Raw genomic sequence first — 18209 nt, forward strand, 5'->3', positions numbered from 1 at the left:
TATCGTTTGCATTCTGTTTGGGTATTGTTTAGGTAACAATAACTTACACACGCCCAACAAGTTTTATATTTTTATAAATAGGGGAGGTGGGGAAATACGGACATATAAGGAGAAACTTCAATTATATCTTTCGAAACTCATGTTTCTCCAAACTTAAATTCTGTTTCTTGCATTTCAATATACTGTTTTTCGAATTAATCGACCGACTGTGTTTCAATGTTTTCACTACAATAAAAACAGACGGAAAAGTAGAACATTTTTTCGATGATTACCCGCATGGACATATAGTGGGGGGAATATGGACAGGTTTGTAATATTTACGTATGTATATCATCGAAATGTCATGAAAGTAAGGGGAACAGGGTTGAGATCATATGAAAACTATCGATGAGATTAGTAAAACTTAACAATTTATAATTTCACGATAATGTCGAGAACGGCCGGCGACAAACCAAGTAATCCCAATTAGCGCTGCCGGCACCAAGCGAAGATTTTTTTACATATCGTGCGGACGTCAAAGTGTTGAAATCATCACCAAAAAGCTTTTTTGCAGCATCAGTTAGAGCTGTCTGTGTAATATTTTGAGTTCAGCTTGTTCCAAACAAAACAATCGGTAGTTTACCGTTATAGCAAAATGCGCTTCAAACCATAACCGAACCTCCTTCAAAATTTCGATTCATTCTAACCTCAGTAGGATAACACAAATCATGCCAATAATGCTGAAACCAATCAGACAATGAAGTCAATGCAGGTGGAGAAGAAGTTTGGATTGAGCTATCCCCAAGGGTCCCTCTCATGGCTAGAGACGAATGAACTGCAAACGTTTGTAGTCTATAATTCAACAAGAAGAAGAAGAAAAAGGTGAAAGAAGCAGTTCTGTTATCGAACGCTCATGAATGCCATTATCGGCCGATGATTCCAATTGTCGGGGCCTCCCTATTATTTGCGCTTGATATTTCCATGGTGGAATCGATTGAATTGAGCATTAATACCTATTTTCCGGCTAAACGCAGTGGCATGATAATCACTTTATTCGAAAGATGAAATGTCTAAGAGCTATATACTTTATACTTATTGATTGTTCAGCCATCGTTAGTCCTACGTCCCCCTTGCGATTATATCTGTCCACCTTGCGGTTATATCACAGGATGAAAAACATCCCCTTGAGTTTGTGCGTGAGGAGTGCATGTATATGTGGGAATGCGTATGTATACGTGTGAGTGTTATCACTCCTTGCAATCCTCGTATTTACAAACGCATAAAAGCGATCGATCGTGAGTTCAAAACTCAGGGCCCTCAATTGACCCTTTTTGTGTTGTTATAGAATAACTACGTTCACGCAATAATCACCAGCGGTGGAGATTCATTCTCGGTCGAATGAAGATCGATTCACCCATACAACTGCTCTGCTCTGCAAGAAACATCGGGTTAATGTGCTATTAATAACCCAACAATGATCAATATCAACTATTTCCGCTGTCCGGTCAGCTGAACAATTGAAGAACAGAAAGAATACTCTTACGCCTAAATGGCTACTACTGTGTAATTTATCATAATGTAATCTCACTCACTCACGAATCCTGCGCACCCCTAGTGGTGTAGAAGGCTAACGTGAAAGATCTCCATCTTGGGCGGCTGCTCGCTTTAGCCATGACCTGGGCCCAGGTCAGATTCGCGTTTTCCTTGATTTCCTCGTTGAGGCTGCGTCGTCACGAGCCTCTGGCTCTATCGCTGTTGCGATGTTCTGCCAAATTCCAATCCAGCGCTTGATTGCAGATTTCGTTTCCGCTTCTTCGTAGTGTGGGGCCGACCCACTTCCACTTGCGTTCTCGAATACCAATTGATATCGGCTTTTGGTGATATCAACGATCGACCTCGACGTTAGAGAGAAAGTTGTGAGGCCACCAGGGATGAATTATGCTTTCTATGTTTTTCGCTTCTTGACCCGCTACTGTGAAGTTGGGGCGATTGACTACGTAAGCCTCGTACTGCGCTACGATGAGGTTCACGATTTTATCTATTATTACTCCTTTGCGTCTCAAGGCGCCCTACAGATTTTCGTAATTGGGTCGGTCAAAAGCTTTTTCGTAGTCAATGAAAACCAAATATAGGGACTCTTGGAATTCATTGACCTGCTCCAGGATTATGCGGACCTTGACAATATGGTCCACACAAGATCTCCCGGCACAGAATTCTGCCAGCTGCCGTTGGAGAGTCGCGTCGATCTTCTCCAGTATCTACGATAACTTTGCACAGAACATTCAAAACCATGCACAGTAACATGATGCCTCGCCAATTATCGCACATAATCAGATTCCCCTTCTTGAGGACCTTCACTAAGACGTCCTGCATCCATTCGGCCGGAAATGTCGCGATGTCCCATATATTCGAGAATAGTTGATGCAGCATTCATGCGGACAGCATGGGGTCAGCATTGAGCATCTCTGTTGATATGCGATCGACCCCGGAAGCTCTGTTGGATTTCATACACCGTATGGCTGTTTCGATCTCGTGCAGCGATGGGGCCTCGGAGTTCACACGAGTGATGCGCCGAACCCTTGGCGGATCCTGCCGAGATGTTGATGGCTGATTGGACATCGAAACTTGAAGAAGTTGTTCGAAGTGCTCAAACCAGCGTTTCAGCTGGTCAGTGGGGTCGGTGAGTAACTGTCCGGTCGTGTCTTTCACAGGCATCCTTGGATTCATTCTAGCTCCGTTCAGGCGTCGTGAGATATTGTAGAGGAGGCGCATATCGTCAGTTGTAGCGGCTTTCTCCCCTTAGTCAGCCAGGGTGTTCACCCACGCTCGCTTGTCCGGTCTACAGGAGCGTTTAATTTCCTTCTCCAGAACCGCATACCGTTGACGGGCGTCGTTCTTGGCTCCTCTGGGTTTCGCCCGCTCAATCGCGGCTTTAGCTTCCCTACGCTCCTCAATCTTCCGCCAGGTTTCATTCGTAATCCACTCCATCCTCTGGGTGCGCAATGGCCCAGGTTATTTTCAGGCGTACTTGAAGGCCGTTCACTGTGCTTCTAAGTTGCCTCCTTCCGGAATATCCTCTGCTCGAGTCTCGAGCTCTTCAACAAACGACCTCTTCACAGCTGGATCTTCTACTCGGCGTATGTTGATTCTCCGTCCAAGCCTCTCCACCTGTCGCTGAATCCGTGTAATGTGCAGGCGGATCTCGCCAACCAGAAGGTGATGGTCAGACGCGATGTCGGCGCTGCGTTTATTCCGAACATCGAGGAGGCTCCGTCTCCATTTTCGGCTGATGCAAATGTGGCCGACCACGTGACTTTATGCACTGGTCGATGGGGAAAGAGCGAACCCCCAATGACCATATTGTTGTTGGCACAAAATTCTGCAAACAGCTCGCCGATGGCATTCAGTTGATTGTAAAAGTTCTCCTTGACCCGTAGCTTGGCAGCGTCGGTTGGCACATAACATTGGATTATGGTTGGGTTCCGAGCCCGTATTCTTAATCTGGAAACGATTATCCTCTCGTTTATAGGTTCCCACTTGATGAGCGCAGCCTGTGCTTGGGCGCTAAGCAGGAAACCAACTCCACGGTGACGGGAAGCGTGATGCTCCGGTGTGGGCTAGACGACTAAGGCGGCGTCGACTCGTCTTCTAAGACCAAGGTTGGAGCTCTTGCGGCATTTCATGGAGATTTTGTAGAGCCCACTACGCATCCCACTGGGCTCTATCTATGCTCCTGCTGCTTGCTATTCACATTCGATCCCCATGTCTAGGGGTACTTTCCGCCATCCACAACCCGCGGGCTTGCCTGGTTCCATGAAGCTGGGATCCTGTGTCTCGTGATATCACATAATGTAATGGAACAGAAAAAATACTCTTACGCCTAAAGGGCTACCAACAACTGTGTAATTTGTAATGTATAGGAACTCAAACATGTAACATGTACACGATTGAAGCCCGGCTCTGTTACAGCTAAAATGCAAACACAAAATAAACCAAAGGGATAAAAAATTAGAACTTACTGCAATATTTGTAAAATTACAATAATTTTCTAAAACTCGGTTTTTGGCACTTTTTTGAAATTGATGCAAGAGAATAAAATAAATTTGTTTTCGTCAAAGAAACAAATCAAACTTGTACAGAATTAATTTGTGATTTCAAAACGCATATCAAGCTTCGTTGATCGAATAGAAGTATTGAGGTTATTTAAAGAGAAAAGTTAGTTATGACGGGCAGCGCTTCAAAGAGGCTTTACTCGTCCGAAAATCAATTTATAAGTCTTGAGTGTTTCTATTTTTTCGATTGCTGTCTTGATTCCAACAGGGTCATCCGTTCGTTCAAACATGCATCCACTAAATCTGCATCTACTAAAAACAATTCATATTTTAGGGCTTAAATAATGATAATGATGAAAATTTTCGAATATAGTTAATTTAAATAATGTAAATTATATTAATTGAAGAATGCACCTTCCTCTTCATTTATGTGACTGTAATTTATCCCATATAATTCAATTAGATCTATCCCCATTTTTCAGAATTGAGAATTGAATTATCATTGACAATCTCAACAGGGACGAAATAATCAAAATTCGAATCAATTTGCTGCAATTAATATATGGACAATACAAACGACATCCTTCTTTTTCTTGGAAACCTTACTCAAGTTCAATTCTTTTGTATTCCCATTTCAAACAGTGCTCAGGTGTTTTCTTCGGCATTGTGCCGCCCCTTCCGCCACACAACCGTGTGTCATAAGATCAACGCAAAGGGGAACTTCCCTCACACCCGGCGTCCAACGACATACCAAAACACCGTAATTAGAGTTTTTTAGGGTGTTCCTTTTTCGAACCCGATTCCCAATCGTACCAAAACATATGTGAACTGTTTACACTCCGGTTAAATTGGGGTTAAAGCAGTGCCGATTTCACACCCTTGGCTGTTTTTTTGATAGCATCATCGGTTCCGTTTTGATGCGGTTCAATTTCAAAATTAACCAGCACCCGTCGCTCTTGTTTGGGACCGGATCTGAGAAAAGTAACAACCATGATGAACCCGGACCTGCGCAACATTTGGCCTGTTGGCCATTGTCTCCGGCTAGGGCGAGAACATGCAGATATCATCCTTTATTCAAATTGACTTTTATGGGCACACAGTGCCAATGCGTAGCGGGAGAGGAGACTGGTTCTCGGAGCCGTCAGAAAGAACCCACAATTTTATTAGGAAGATATTTCGTTGTGAAATGATAACTGTTCTGTTTATTAGAAGAAAATGATAAGAATAAATAGAGGCAACCAAAACGAACGCGAAAATCTCTTCCGAAGTAGGTTAAAAATGAAATGAAAGGCTCCCCGGCACATCCAAGCTCGAGTCGTAAAAATCACATAAAAATGACACAGTGCAATGAAATGATTTATGATTACAATGATTCTGTGTGTGTGCGTCGTGTCTGGCCGAAATTGGAAACAACTGTGCCACACCCAACACGAAACAAGGCGAAGCAGGAGAAAGTGAACCGACAATTTTCAAATAACATCCGATTTTCGAAAAATTATTCCAAATTACCAGTATGAACGTAAAAGGATTAGCACACGTCACACTGCAAACATCAGGCATTAGCAAACAAACCAAACGATGACTCCCTGTGTTTGTTAGGGGTGACAGTTGCACCCCGAAATTCTAACGAAAAAAAAATTTTGAAAATTTCTTTCTGTTGCAACTTACGGCACCCTCCCGTTTTTGGAAAGTTTAAAAGCATTTGCTATTTTTGGGGGAAACCCATAGCCGTTGCTTCGAATCAAAATTACTTTATTTTGAAAATAAAATCCAATATGAACGGGGTGCATATGGGTTCGTTCGTTTCGGGCCAATCAAACCGTTTCCCCTTCTTGATTTTTGTTTTCAAAAATTCCTAACTTCACCCCACTTCTACCTTGTGGAACGAAACTATGGCACGGGCATTAGGTGCGTGTGGAAAATAAATCTTAATTTTACAATACTTGTCATATAGGTTATGTACGGTTGAACCCCTTTCAATTTCTCGCCGTCGGATGCAATTTATTTTCAGTTTTCAAAAAAGAGTTACATTTTTTCCAAAAAAGGCTATCCTCTCTCCCCTTATCGATAAGTTTTTCAAAATCGACAGCCGAACATCTGCCGATTTTTCCAAAATCTTCAATCCGATTTTCGTCGCTAAATCCGAAAATAATGGATGCGCACGCACGACGGTGTCACAAAGAAGGGGTTAATTTGAAGGTAGAGCTCGAACGGGTGATTGAGCTTCGAACACGTGTCAATGTCAAGCGGCGATTTCAAAAACAGGGTACAACGGGGTTTGCCGCAGCAGTACAGCAGCGGTTGGTACGCGTTCAATGTGCTACTTCATACTGAAACAATTGTTAGAAAACATAAAACTAAAACTAAGCCATCAACACCTTCAGAACGCGAGTTGTGGTGGCTTTCATGTGCCGTCTACATTTGACATACTATGGGCTAAGTTAATGATTCTGTCGGATCGTGCTTTATTATAAATTTCTTTAGCAACGACGGGGGAAAGTTATGACGAAGTTTCAGGATATAGTGCCGAATGGTTGCCAGTGAAAAATGCGGCGCTGGTGATTAATATTCTTATTTATTACGGCGATATGCAGCAAAACGTTTTTCCCCTAGACTAAAAGGTGCTTCCTAGAAGTGTTTCCACAACTCATTTACCCTTTATAGCAAAATCTTGAATTAAACAACACTAATTACTAACTATCATGAACCAATTTTACATTGAAGAGAATATTGACAATTATTAAAAAAATTTCATAGCTGGTCCACAAACTACTTTTCCTTCTGCTTTTTGACCTGAAAGTGAATTAACAATCCTTTAGGATACGCTTTTAAATGTTGTCAGGAGCAACTTCCCATTTCTTTTCTTCTGATCGAGGGAAGACGACTGAGAAGTTGTTACTTTTCCAACGGGTAAATACAGAAGAGGTGCGATTGAAGCGTACTTCTTTTGGTCCATTTTGAGCCCACGAATTCCATAAGCAATTTGACCTGAATACAACGTACGGAGGAATTAAATTTCCGGCGGTACAAAACATGACTAAGTACCTTTATTAAAGAAATTCTGATTTTTTCGAAATATTTCAAAAAATAAAATTATAAATTGCTATTTAAAATAAAAACATTTGGTGGTAGAATGTCTTTTAGAAATTGCTGCAAGAGGAACATTTAGTTTAGGATCTGTTTGTCGGACGATTTGGTATGGATTTGTTGTGGCTTGTTGTAAATTGATTGACGCTTACGGCTTATGTCATATACATTAGTCGCGTCCGCCACGTTATAACACGAAAAATAACAGGAGGCATCTTTTGGCACAGAGTCGATTCGCACATTTACACATATACAGTAAGTTACCTATAATTGGACATCTAGTTAACTTGACAGACCTGTAATGTGACACGAATAATTGAACCTTTTCGCCTCTAATTGGTCATTTTTGTAAACATCGAGTTTGAGACCCAAATTATGGCCCCAGATTGAAAGTCGCCATTAGACGTCGAAACCAGAGAAGGCAGGTTTTAAAACAGGGAGTTAGTTATATCTGTGGTATAACCACAAGGTTGACGTAGGACTATCGTATGGGTACCTGCTTGAAATCATCTCAGTCATGACTGGGTGATGCAAGACATGGTTAGCAAAGCAAGATTGTCGTTCGCTTTGTGCACAACGTCTACGATAAACTTGTATGTAGCGAAGCCAAATACTCAGCACAAGAAGCAATCACGCAAAAGTGTTGCAAAATTTATTCTGCGCTTCCTCATAATTACTCTATACATAATACATAATACGTTGCTTGTCACTAATTCTCAAACTCTTTCGAATTTTGTGATTTAATTAGAATAGCATTTCCGATAAACAAAATATCTGTCGCTTCTAATCAGTCTACATAAAGTTTGCGATCATTCGGTTCTTCCTCAAAACACCCACTTCCCGTTTGAGAAATTGTTGAGTGAACATTGAATTACAAAAAGAAGTATTTGATCACAGTATTTGATAAACTCTTTCGCGTTATTCGAATTCGTTTTATTTCGAATTCTGAGAAGAACTATTTGATATATTTGGAAGACAAACTAGAGACGAATTAACTCTGAGTTTGAATTCTCCAGCAACTAAGCGATAAGCGCTCGAAACCAGATAATTTTCGCGATGCGATATTTTTCGTTTTTCATTTTGTACACTCTAGAGGTACGAAATAGACGTAATCACACAAAAGGAATAATCGCTGGAAAATTATATGATTTTAGCGATGCGAAACATTTTCCGTTTTCCATTTTATACATCGAATATTGAATTCGAAAATATTCTACTGATGGGGAAGAGTTATATTCAGAAACTTTCCTGTTAATTGCACTTGATTGTCACAGAACAAAATGTATTTGGTCGCAGTATTATGTGAATAGAAAACAATAAAATAAAAACAATAAATGTTTCGAATGAAGTGTTCATCATAACATTCCGTTCAGTTGATTAGGAGCTATTAACGCTCAAAATCTGGTTCTCCGGCGTAACGCTTTCGTTTCCGAAACTTTGAACTTACACTCTAGTATAGAAATGAAAGACGTAGTCCTCATTAAAACACGTCTTCATTTCGAAGACATTAGACTTACTGTGAATACACTGGATTTTGTGAAGACATTTTGAAGACATTATGAAATATGTGAAGACATTTTAGCATGATGATGAATGTGGGGTTTTGGAAGATATTATTTCAATAAAATTCATACTATCCACCGAAAACATCGTCAAAAGAAGTTAGGCTTCAGTCTTGTTTTTTTTTCTATTGTCTTCAGTAATCAATTGAGACTTTTGTCTCGGTGTCATTCACTCGCTTTTTTCACGATTACTTTATAAATTGAAGATTCCCCGGTTACATACCGTTTCAATAATTAGTTTTATGTATATGGTCTGAGTTACAACCAAAACTTTAAAGCTGAAAAAAATTGAGTTATTTATAGAAATTATTTGACAAACGAGAGTCATTCGTTCTAATTTTTGGCATTTGATTCTTCGTAATGCCCACTCTAAAAGAACACTCTTCACAGTTCCGTTTTGGTGACAGATTTTACTCAATCAACGGCTGATGTAATTGTCTACAATTAGGCAACATTTACCCAAAAATACTTCTGATTTCGAGGACTAACTACTACGGCTGTCTGGATCTTTTAACTTTACATTTTAAAATTACCAATAGTTACGAAATTTCATGAGAATTAGGGTCAGAACACAATGATACCATGAGTATTTTTTACATTGTTTTGTATCTTTCATATGGTTGATGTTAAGTCAGAGGGGACCAAGTCGCAAAATTGGAAATTTCGAGTGATTGATTGCATTGGGTTAAGCATTTCGTAAGCTACATACAACATTTATCAAAAAAAATGTTGAAAAATCACGCCTGCAGCAGGAATGATGTATCGAAATACTTTTGAATGCTTCTTTATAACCTTTATAACCATAAAAATGTCACATGGTCCGGTCTGGCTTAACACCGACCATATACACTGCATATTGAAAGCAAATAGATACTACGCCATATTTTGTTTACCAATCCTAATATACTTCGCATAGGGGAGCCGCGGGTAAGACGGACAATGGAGGTATGATGGACAGGTGGATGATTTTTATAGTTACATTTTAAATTTCATATTTCTGATGATGGGAACCCTTTCTACATTCTATTCTAGTATATTTAAACCATCCTATGACAATGAATACTGATCAAAAGTGAAATAGGGAAACAAAAACCGAGAATCAAACATGATTCCGCGTGTGGATGTTATTTTTGCGGCTTCGATATTAAGCATTTTGAGTGGTTGAATTGCAAAATTGAATTCGCTGATGGTTATATTTCGGTTTGTGAATAGATAAAGAAGCAATATTAGGTATGTACGGGAAAGTAAATTCATTCGTAAATTTAAATTATTGAAATAATTGCACTGGTGGGGTTGAAATGGACAGTCACATCCATAATCACATCCAATGCATGATGGAAAGTGAAGAGAAGGAAGGAAGGGAAGGTATTGAATTAGAGAGACTTTAAACTCTGAGAGTTCATTCGTCTCTCACAGTGAAGAGAAGAATATTGAACTCTTTTTATATTGCTTTCTCTTTTTGTTCTATTTCAGTTATTGGACGCACAAACACTGAGAGAGAGCGATATTATTCCTCTCGCGAGCGATAAACTTCTACGCTTCGTATTTTATTGACCTGTCCATATTTCCCACCACTACATGTCCATTATACCCGCATCGATAAAAATGTTCTACTTTTCGGCTTGTTTTAATTTCAGTAAAAAACATGAAAAAACACATTTTTATAAAACATTTGGCCAATTATTTCGAAAACCAGTATATTGAACTGGAAGAAACTGCTTTTAAGTTTTCGAAAACATGAGTTTCCAAAGACACAATTGAAATTTTCCTTAACATGTCCGTCTTACCCCCATCTTCTCTACTACCGCCGGTACCACCCTGATATGTACCACACTGGCCCTGTAGTCAGGGTTGCCAACTATAATTCTCAAAAATCAGGAAGAGTGGACATAAAAGTCAGGATGAAATCAGGATTGCTCGTATTGAGTTGTCCGGAAAGTTTGTGTCGATTTTTGGAAAAATTCATCGTTTTCTGGGCAAACATACATTTATTCTATTTTATATGTAGAGATTTGTTCCTGAATCTCTCACGCAGCTTATAAAATATATCCTCCCTGAAATCTTTGCCTTCTAGTCGAAAACATTTAATGATATTTTTTATGCTGTTTATAGAGTCGACGTTTTTGCTCTTCAGAGCATTTGGCAGGGACCGGAACCTGTGACAATTTTAAATTGCCGGCTAGTTCGTTGTGTTGTAACATTAGTTCATTTGGTTTGATTCCTTGTCTGATGGAACACACATTGACTAATTCTAGAAATTTGTACTGTATCGCTGTCTTCAATTTGTCTAGTGGCGAGCAGCACTTGTGTGGATTTATCGACTGATCGCTTAGTAGAAGTCCAAAATACATAATTTCTTTCCAATCTCCTTGGGCACAGAGAATGACTTTCTTCGAGTGAAGACCGACTTTGGGTTCAGCTAATGGTGGTTAATTTCAATTACCCCAATTTTTCAGCTGCTCAACATTGTCGTGAATAATCTATTTTCACCGCCTTCAAAGTGGCATTTTCGATGCGTTTATGGAGCGAGTCGCAGGTAGAGATGCAATCCATCAAAGGTTTTTCGGTCAAAGTGTGTGCAATCCACATCTCGTAACGATTATATGAGTGAATTCAGCTTCGTGATCAATTGGGAAGCATTATGGAATACGTATAAGAATATTACATGTTCTTGTACGGTTTTAGAATCATCTGTACTTACATATTGTGGGGTTATGTCACCAAAACTCGAAAGCAAACAACTATTTTGTAGTGTAAGCTTCAAGCTAAAATTATATTTTAAATTCAGTTTTACAAATTACAATGTTTTTCTAGTTTAACTTACGATTTTAGTGTAGGAAGTATAAGAATAATGTAATTGGAGGAATCTTATCTTTACCCACGTTTTAGGTTAACTGTAAATATAGTTAAGGTTGTAGTTATATAAGTTTTATGGCCCTATTTTAAGTAGTTTAAGTGAATCTACCTAATTATAGTCCGTAAGCTTGTAAATACTTTAATAATATTATAGGTAGTTTTATAATTTTCCAATTTTAATCGATTTGACACACGCACTGTACTCTTCTATAAATCTGAATTAGTCAAATGCGGTGATGACCAATCATTCTCCACCGATTTGACATGTCTCCCATTCGCTTGTCACCCGTGACAGTTTCGTTGGGTTAGGCCTGCTGGAGAGTGTGTCGACGGTGTTGTTCGTTAAAATTAAGATGTTAGTATTGGGCCATAGTGGCCCAACACGGCTTTCGGACTAAGTACTAACTCCTTCACGGTCGGTTTTAGACTGAACTGTATTTCCTTAAATTTTACATTGCTTAGGTCACTTGGGTGTTTCTTGTTTCTCCATGTCAGCACAAAATGTGCGTTTGATTATACAGCGTTCGCATTATTTTGATTATACAGCATTCACACTATCGAGTCGGATCCTCCGCTGCGCCCCTTCCAGTTCGCGCAGTCGTTTCGTGTTTCTCCTCCAATGGTAGTAAATGATGGCGATCACCATCGCCACGATGAATGCCCCGTCTATGGAATATGATGCGACGTCGTGCATCGATATGGTATTCTCGATCTTATCGCTGCCGAACATTATACTTGTTTTTAATTGTCGCGTTTTCTTGGAACTCGTAATGTTCCCTACATTGTGGCGCATTTTATTGCATCGAGGAGGGTCTTAATCGCTGACCCAAGCACTCGAGCGTGTGAAACCACTTCGTTTGGAATTTCGGGTCTCGCTATTATCAGCGGAAATTTGCATTGTCAATTTTTTCATAGGGTCGTCACCCAATCTGATTTCGTGTACTTCCATTTTCTCCCCCCTTTGGGACGAGGGCGTAGTCTACCGTCCCAAATCATTTGGGGTGCTTGGGGAGGGGGATCGTCTTCTAGTTCGATTGCTTCGGCTTGAGATTGCTGTTCGTTATCAGCTGTGTTGTCATACTCTTCTATAATGGGTTGAATGGTGTGCTCCTCGACTGGTAGAGGAGCAAGTGTTCGCACGTTGCGTTTGTAAATTCCGGTAGCGGTTCGCACTACTGCCACTCGGACTACTCCATCATCTCCAGGGTGTATTTGTGTGACAATTCCCATAGGCCACCTTGCTACGGGAAGGTGATCGTCTCCGATCAATACGATTTGGCCTACCTTAACGTTGGCTTGTTGCTTGGTCCATTTTGCATAATCACGTAACTGGTGGAGATACTCGTCTCTCCATCTTCTCCAAAATTGTTCGAGCTGCGATTGTACTCGTTTCCATCTGGTTGTGAGATTGCTTCCATCCTTACTCTGCGTAGGGATGGGCACGGCTAGCATTGGGCGTGCTATCAAAAAATGACCGGGTGTGATCGCGGTCGGTGAATCTGGCGTCGTGTAAACAGGTGTGAGTGGTCGCGAATTCATTATTGCGGCCACTTGGTAGAACAGTGTCTGCAATTCCATGATGTTTAGCTGTGCTCCTCTGGCCGCTGCACTAAAGAGCCGCTTGGCTACCTTTATGTTCGCTTCCCAAAGTCCTCCAAAGCTGGGGCTTCGGGGTGGAATGAATGAAAATCTTATTCTGTGAGTTGCCGCAATATCAACTAATTTGTTTTGAAAAACTTCATTGTTATATATTCTTCGTAAACGATTGAGTTCTCTGCTGGCCCCGACAAAGTTCCGCCCATTGTCGGAGTAAATAACCTCGGGTATTCCCCTCACTGATGTGAAACGGAGAAGTGCTGATATGAACGCTGCCGTCGACTGATCTTCGACGACTTCTAGGTGAACTGCTTTGGTCGCAAAACATATGAAGATGCAAGCATATGCTGTGGTCTTGCATTTCGATTTTTGATTGAGATATACTTCGAATGGCCCACATAAGTCCACTCCCGTGTGAGTGAACGCTACTGATTCATTTACCCTGGGCGAGGGCAGTTGTCCCATTCGTTGCTGTAAACGTCTGGGCCGCGCTTTGGCACATAAGATGCATCGTTGAATGACTCCTTGTACGGTCCTTCGGAGATCCCTCATCCAAAATCTTTGTCGAAATTCGTTTATTACCAGATCTGTTCCGGCGTGAAATCTATCCTCATGTATTTTTTGAATTATTACCCTCGAAAATGGGTGCGATTTGGGAATCAATATTGGATTCTTTTGTGAGATGGGCATTTCTGCATTGTGGAGTCTCCCTGTGACATGTATGACTCCATTTCTGACGATTGCGTTGAGATGCTGGAAAGGTCCTTTCGTAGGCACCTTCCCAGTTTTTCGTAATTCCGCTACTTCATTTGGATAAATAGTGGCTTGCATAATTCGGACTACGAGTGTTAGTCCTTCATTCAATTCAGTGGTGGTGAGTGGGCCCGATCTCTTTTCGTTTCTGATGCCTGTGTCTTTATTGACCTTCTTCATATTGTTTATGGCTCTACACAGCCATGCAAAGTGTCTTACTGTTTTGTCATGAGTGTGATGGTGCGGGTATTTTGCGATTAAGTCTTCGCATGCCTTTCCTGTTGCTGCTACCAATCGTGTTATTGGTTCTTTAATCTCTTCCTGTTCTGCAGCAGCAGTGTATTCGTAGCCGCTCTGCAGATAATATTGTCTTCTTCGTATACATTCCGGTCCGTGTAACCAAAATTCTAGTTTTGCTTCGCGTAATTTTCTGACTGGAATTCCTCTCGAAACCATATCAGCCGGATTTTCTTTCGTAGATATATATTTCCAATGCTCTGGATTCGTGGTGGAGTGTATCTTCTGCACTCTATTTCTAATGAAGGTTCCCCAACGTGTATTTGAAGATTTGATCCAACTTAGCGCTACTTGTGAATCACTGTAGTAATATTCCGACGAGATTCGACCGGCCAGAATGCTCTTTATTTTAGCAGTTAGTTCTGCTAGAAGTGCCGCCGCCAAGAGTTCCAGACGGGGCAGAGTGACCTTCTTCAAAGGCGCCACTCTCGATTTCGAACATAAGAGATTCGTACTCTCTTCTCCTTTTAAGTTGATTGCATGTAAGTAAATGACGCATCCATAAGCCTTTTCGGAGGCGTCACTGAATCCGTGTAAATCTAGTGCGATCGTATGACTCGGAGTCGACATCCGAGGTATTTCTATCTTGCTGAGCTCCACTAATGAAGCTTCGAACTTCTTCCATGAGCTTAGTGCTTGATCTGGAACATCATCGTCCCAGCTGACGTTATAAGTCCACAATTCTTGCATCAATATTTTAGCTGTAATGATTACAGGTTGTATCAATCCGATTGGGTCATACAGTCTCAAAATCTTCGAGACCATTTGTCGCTTTGTGAGCGCTTCGTATGTTTCACCTATGTTTTTCGTACTGATGAACTGGAACACGTCTGTTTTGGGGTTCCAGGCTATCCCCAATGTCTTTATGACCTCTTGGTCACCAACTTGGATCAATGGTTCCAAGTCTTTCTCTGGAATTCCTTCCAGTACGCTTGCGTTGTTTGATGCCCACTTTCGAAGTGGAAATCCATGAAGTGACAATGCATGCTCTATTTCTCGTTTCGTCTCCGTCAGTTCATCTGCGTTGGACGCTCCAATCATTAGATTGTCAACATAGAACGATCGTTGAATGGTGTCGGCAATTCTCGGATTTACCGACCGATAATCTTCAGCTGCTTCGTGTAGTGCCCTACAGGCCAAGAATGATGAAGACGCTTCACCATATGTGACAGTCGTCAGTCTATACGCTTTCAATTGATCATTGGGGCTGTCGCGCCACAAAATACATTGTAACCAAGTGTCTGTGTATGCGATGTGAATTTGTCTGTACATCTTTGCAATATCTGCTACTAGCACGTCGTTGTGCGTCTTGAAATCAATTAGCAGATCAAATAAGTCCTTTTGAATGGTTGGTCCCACGATTTGTATATCGTTCAGGGATACTCCGGTTGACGTCTTTGCACTTGCGTCGAACACCACCCTAACCTTGGTGGATGTTGAATCTGGTTTCACCACACACGAGTGAGGGATGAAATACTTTACTTTGTGAAAGTCTTCTGTGGTGACTGGTACCATATGTCCCAGTGTTTCATATTCATTCATGAATGCCCTGTACTCTTTGTACAGGTCTGCATTCCGCTTGAGCCTTTGCTCAAGCGATGTGAATCTTCTATATGCTTGTTGATAAGAGTCGCCTAACGATGACGGCTCCCCCCGTAGGGGCATTCGTGTAATGTATCTCCCGTCGGGAGCGATCTCTAACGTTGTGCGGAAGTGACTTTCCGCCTCGCATTCGTCATGTTGCTTTGGTTCCCAGTCTTGAAAGCACGCTTCTTCAAGACGCCAAAACTTCTCTATGAGTTTGGCCATTTCGTCCTGTGGGAATTCGAATTCATTTCTGCTACACCTTGTAGCAGACAATACAGTGGTTGATGGGCTGCTGTGACGTAGCGTCCCACATGCAATCCAGCCCAAGCTGGACTCTTGATACGTAAGACCGTTGGCTACGCTAAGCCGGCCTGGCATTAGAATTTTGAAAAATATTCTCGCTCCGAGGAGAATGTCGATTTCATTCGATCTGTAAAACTGGGGATCGGCAAGGTGCAATTGTTCTGGTATCCGTATACCCTTTTCATCAATAGCTGTGCTTGGTTGATCGTCCAATATCTTTGGCACTATGATCAATTCTAAACTTTCATTGTAGTTGCTTGCGTGAGAGGCTATCACAGTTTTGATACCCCTTTTAACATGTGCTTGTCCGCTAACTCCTTTAATGGTTACGTTTACCGAGTGTTGCGGAATTCCTAGGCTTCGAGCAGCCTTTTCTGTGATTGTTTCTACTTGACTCCCTGAATCAAGTAGACATCGAAGAGGGTGCCATTTCTGCTCACCCTTAACATGAATTATGGCTGTGCCCAGAAAGACGTATTCTTCCTGAGCTAGTCATTTCGTTGAACTTGCTTGTGCTTGATTGACATCCTTCTCGGGATGCAATTGTTGGACCTCGTCCCCCTTGGGAGAGTCTCCACGATGAAGTAGTGTATGATGCTTCGTGCTGCATATTTGGCATTTCCGTTGTGATTTGCACTCCTTCGTTGAGTGCCCAGGTATGAGGCAATTAAAGCAGTGCCTCCCTGCTTTGATAGTTTCCCATCGTTCTGGGATGCTCATTTTCGTGAATTTAGGACACGTAAATGCTGTGTGTCCTTCATTGTGACAAACGTAGCACCGCTGTGCTTCCCTTTTGTCTTTGGTGGTCGCAGCTTTGCCTTCGATTGCTGCTACGACTTTCGGCTGGGGTCGATGACTAGAGTGTGCCGTTTCGGCAGCCACTTTGCAAGTCATCTGGTTAGCCAGCCGCTCTAATTCTATTTTGAATTCGCTCCAAACATAAATGCGCTGGAGGTCCAACTTTTCTTCAATCTTAGAAAGTGTTGATTCATCCAATCGTTCTTTCACTAAGCATATTAGTAACCCATTGGCGATGCAATCTGGTTCGCCAGGTTGTTCATTTGCTATTTGTCGAGTGGCGGACAATAGTGTATCGACAGCGTCGATCAGTCCTAGTATCGCTCTTTGCGATGCCTTATGTATCCTTTTAATTTTCAGCAGAGTGTAAAAGTAACCTTCATATGCGATTCGTTTCTTGTAGAATCTTGCTTCCAGTTTGGCCCAGGCTTCAGTGAAAGGCACTCCTGAATTCTCGAGTGCTTCGCAGGAGTTACGAGCGGGCTCGTATTCTAAACATTTCGCCAGGAAAGCGTATTTGCTTGCATCCTCGTTTAGGGTCGCAATCCGCTTCTCAAAGCGGGCTTTAAACGATAGCCACTCGGTGGCTGACCCACGGAACTTCGGGAGCTCCAATCGGGGTAAATAATCGGCCTTGCTATTGCCGGTGATCATTGTTTGATCCAGTACTTGCCTTGAACCTTCATCCTGACTCGGTTCATTCGTCTGTGATTGCGCATGCCGTATTCTCTTTGCCAAACTGGCTCTGGACTTGATATATGCGGGGAGGAGAGCATCCCGTCTCTTGGAGGGCCCCGTTTGGCCCTCAATTTTCAGTATCACTGCACAAGCTTGATCGTACAAGCTTGTTAGTACTTCTTGTTGCACTAGTAATGTTTCGACTTCGTCGTCGTCTTCTGCTAATTTGCATGCGTCTTTGATAATCGGAGCAATGCTTTGCTCCAGTGCCGTTAGCTGCTTTTTCCAGCTTTCAACGGCATCGTCCTCGTTTGTCGTCATGTTTATTTGATTTGATAATTACTAACCGCTTTACTTGTTTGATTGACTCAAATACTTAGCTGGGTCATTGATTATGCTCCAGTCTAAATAGTCGGCTATGGCTTCGGCCGATCTATTTAGTTCAGTGGTAAATCTGCTTTCGTATCTGTTTATAACCGCGGCTCCTGCCGCCAAGTTGAACATGTGCGATATTATCAGTTTTATCGCTGCAGCTTCTTCCCGCGTACGACGCGGGTCCTGTTTCAAATTCTCCTCCGTATCCCTCATATACATGTAGCACATGGAATACAGTAGGTCGTTGGAATGTCGAGAATTCATCTTTACAAATTTTTCACATCAG

The 18209-nt window shown here is 41.6% G+C and overlaps 1 protein-coding gene across 1 annotated transcript; it reads right to left on the reverse strand.

The window, feature by feature from the left end:
• Positions 1-3107: 3107 nt before the first annotated feature.
• LOC129773882 (uncharacterized) lies at positions 3108-17869 on the reverse strand. The gene is made up of 3 exons (XM_055777542.1): positions 16579-17869; positions 12520-16470; positions 3108-3559 (listed from the first exon to the last, which is right to left on the reverse strand). The coding sequence occupies exons 1-3, from the start codon at positions 17867-17869 to the stop codon at positions 3108-3110; spliced, it is 5694 nt and encodes a 1897-aa protein (XP_055633517.1).
• Between the last annotated feature and the right edge of the window lie 340 nt (positions 17870-18209).

Source organism: Toxorhynchites rutilus, chromosome 3 (genome assembly GCF_029784135.1).
Source record: "Toxorhynchites rutilus septentrionalis strain SRP chromosome 3, ASM2978413v1, whole genome shotgun sequence".
NCBI lineage: Eukaryota > Metazoa > Arthropoda > Insecta > Diptera > Culicidae > Toxorhynchites > Toxorhynchites rutilus.